This window comes from Penaeus japonicus, unplaced genomic scaffold, assembly GCF_977035675.1.
Source record: "Penaeus japonicus unplaced genomic scaffold, GWHDUDI00000001_assembly GWHDUDI00000024, whole genome shotgun sequence".
Taxonomy (NCBI): domain Eukaryota; kingdom Metazoa; phylum Arthropoda; class Malacostraca; order Decapoda; family Penaeidae; genus Penaeus; species Penaeus japonicus.
The window spans coordinates 21,607,549-21,609,184 of NW_028234426.1; the positions used below are offsets into that span (position 1 = coordinate 21,607,549).

The 1,636-nt window shown below is 49.8% G+C and overlaps 1 protein-coding gene across 1 annotated transcript in view; it reads right to left on the bottom strand.

Moving 5' to 3' along the window:
* Positions 1 to 1,615, bottom strand: part of LOC122242261 (phosphoenolpyruvate carboxykinase, cytosolic [GTP]) — a 2,652-nt gene extending 1,037 nt beyond the window's left edge. The window contains exons 1-3 of the mRNA XM_042999524.2: positions 1,429 to 1,615; positions 1,076 to 1,187; positions 1 to 968 (exon numbers count right to left, since the gene is read on the bottom strand). The exon at positions 1 to 968 is cut by the window's left edge and continues 1,037 nt beyond it. Coding sequence (XP_042855458.1) covers positions 1 to 968; positions 1,076 to 1,187; positions 1,429 to 1,475 — 1,127 coding nt within the window. The 5' untranslated portion in view covers positions 1,476 to 1,615. The remainder of the gene's footprint in view (positions 969 to 1,075; positions 1,188 to 1,428) is intronic.
* Positions 1,616 to 1,636: the final 21 nt, after the last annotated feature.

Genomic DNA, 1,636 nt, shown 5'->3' on the forward strand with positions numbered 1-1,636 from the left:
ATGGCCACAGGGTTGGTGTGCATGGAGGTCCCAGGGGCCACGCCGAAGAAGCCGTTCTCAGGATTGATGGCACGCAAGATGCCGTCCTCGTCGAATTTCATCCAGGCGATGTCGTCGCCCACACACTCCACTTTGTATCCCGGGAGGGATGGGGTCATCATGGCCAGGTTGGTCTTGCCGCAGGCGGAGGGGAAGGCAGCTGCGATGTATTTCTTCTCTCCTTGTGGGTTTGTGATGCCCAGGATCAGCATGTGTTCGGCCAGCCAGCCTTCACGACGGGCGATGGTGGAACCAATGCGAAGGGCAAAGCACTTCTTTCCCAGGAGGGAATTGCCACCATATCCCGATCCGAAGGAGATGATCTCACTGCTTTCTGGGACGTGTGTCACGATGGTTCTCTCGGGGTCACACGGCCAGTTGTTCACCAACGTCCTCTTCAGAGGAAGTGGACATCCTACCGAGTGGAGGCACTTGACGAAGTCTTGTTCAGCAAGTGTGTCCAGCACGGCTTTTCCCATCCTGGTCATGGTGCGCATAGAGGCCACCACATAAGGGGAGTCTGTCAACTGGATGCCGATCTTGGAGAGAGGGGATCCCACGGGACCCATGGAGAACGGCACCACGTACATGGTCCTTCCCTTCATGCATCCTGGGAACCGTTCCTTGACAGCCTTCTTCAGCTCTTCAGGTGACATCCAGTTTCCCAAGAGTCCCTTGACACCCTCCTTAGGAGTGGGGATGGTCTCTCGACGGTCCTTTGTCACGATGAAGGTCTTGCTCTCCACGCGGGCCACGTCCCCTGGATCAGTGCGGGCCAGCCAGCAGTTGGTGTACTTGGGGAGGGGCTCGATCATGCCTGCCTGCTGCATCACGTTCAGCAGGTCTCGCAGCTCACGTTCACTTCCATCGCAGATGTGAACTTTGTCTGGCAGGCACAGCCGAACACCTTCTTCTACAAACTTTCGCACCTGCACACAGAAAATGTAATCTGTTATTCTCTGTCCAAATTGTTATATACCCAAACATGATAAACACTACATAGAATCACTCATTACCAATAAGACTTCCAACCTACCTTGGGCTTAAGAGTGGAAAGTTTGCCATGGGAAACACAGATGGAGGGGGTGTCTAGGTCGAGATTCTTCTTCCTGGCCTCTGCTACATTGCGGGTGATTTCGCTTACAACGCTAGATAGAGAGAGAGGGAGCATGTTAGTTTATCTACAAATTATCCCCTATCATTTTGCTAAAAAGAAAAGTTTATTTTCATAATCATTCGGACTTCCTTTAAATCTTAAACCCCTTACGAAATTAGAATCACTTGTAAATAACCACTTTTCAAGAGTAAAATCGTGTGTATTTGCATTATCTAAACACTATATTATTCCATAAACTTTTATACACAAGTTAATTCTCAAGAGAAACATACCTGTAGCTTTCAACAAGATTGTTGGCTGAGTTATCTGAGAGGACCATCTTGGTGGTGTTAGTATTTCGTTGCGAAGGTAATGATGGAATGGAACTTTGACCTTCCCATGTAGCGGGTGTCGGCTGAGTGCGCTGATTCTACCGCTGGCGCCATCTTTTATACGAAGCAGTGACGTCATCACAAGGTGAGTTACTTGGAAGTTACCGAC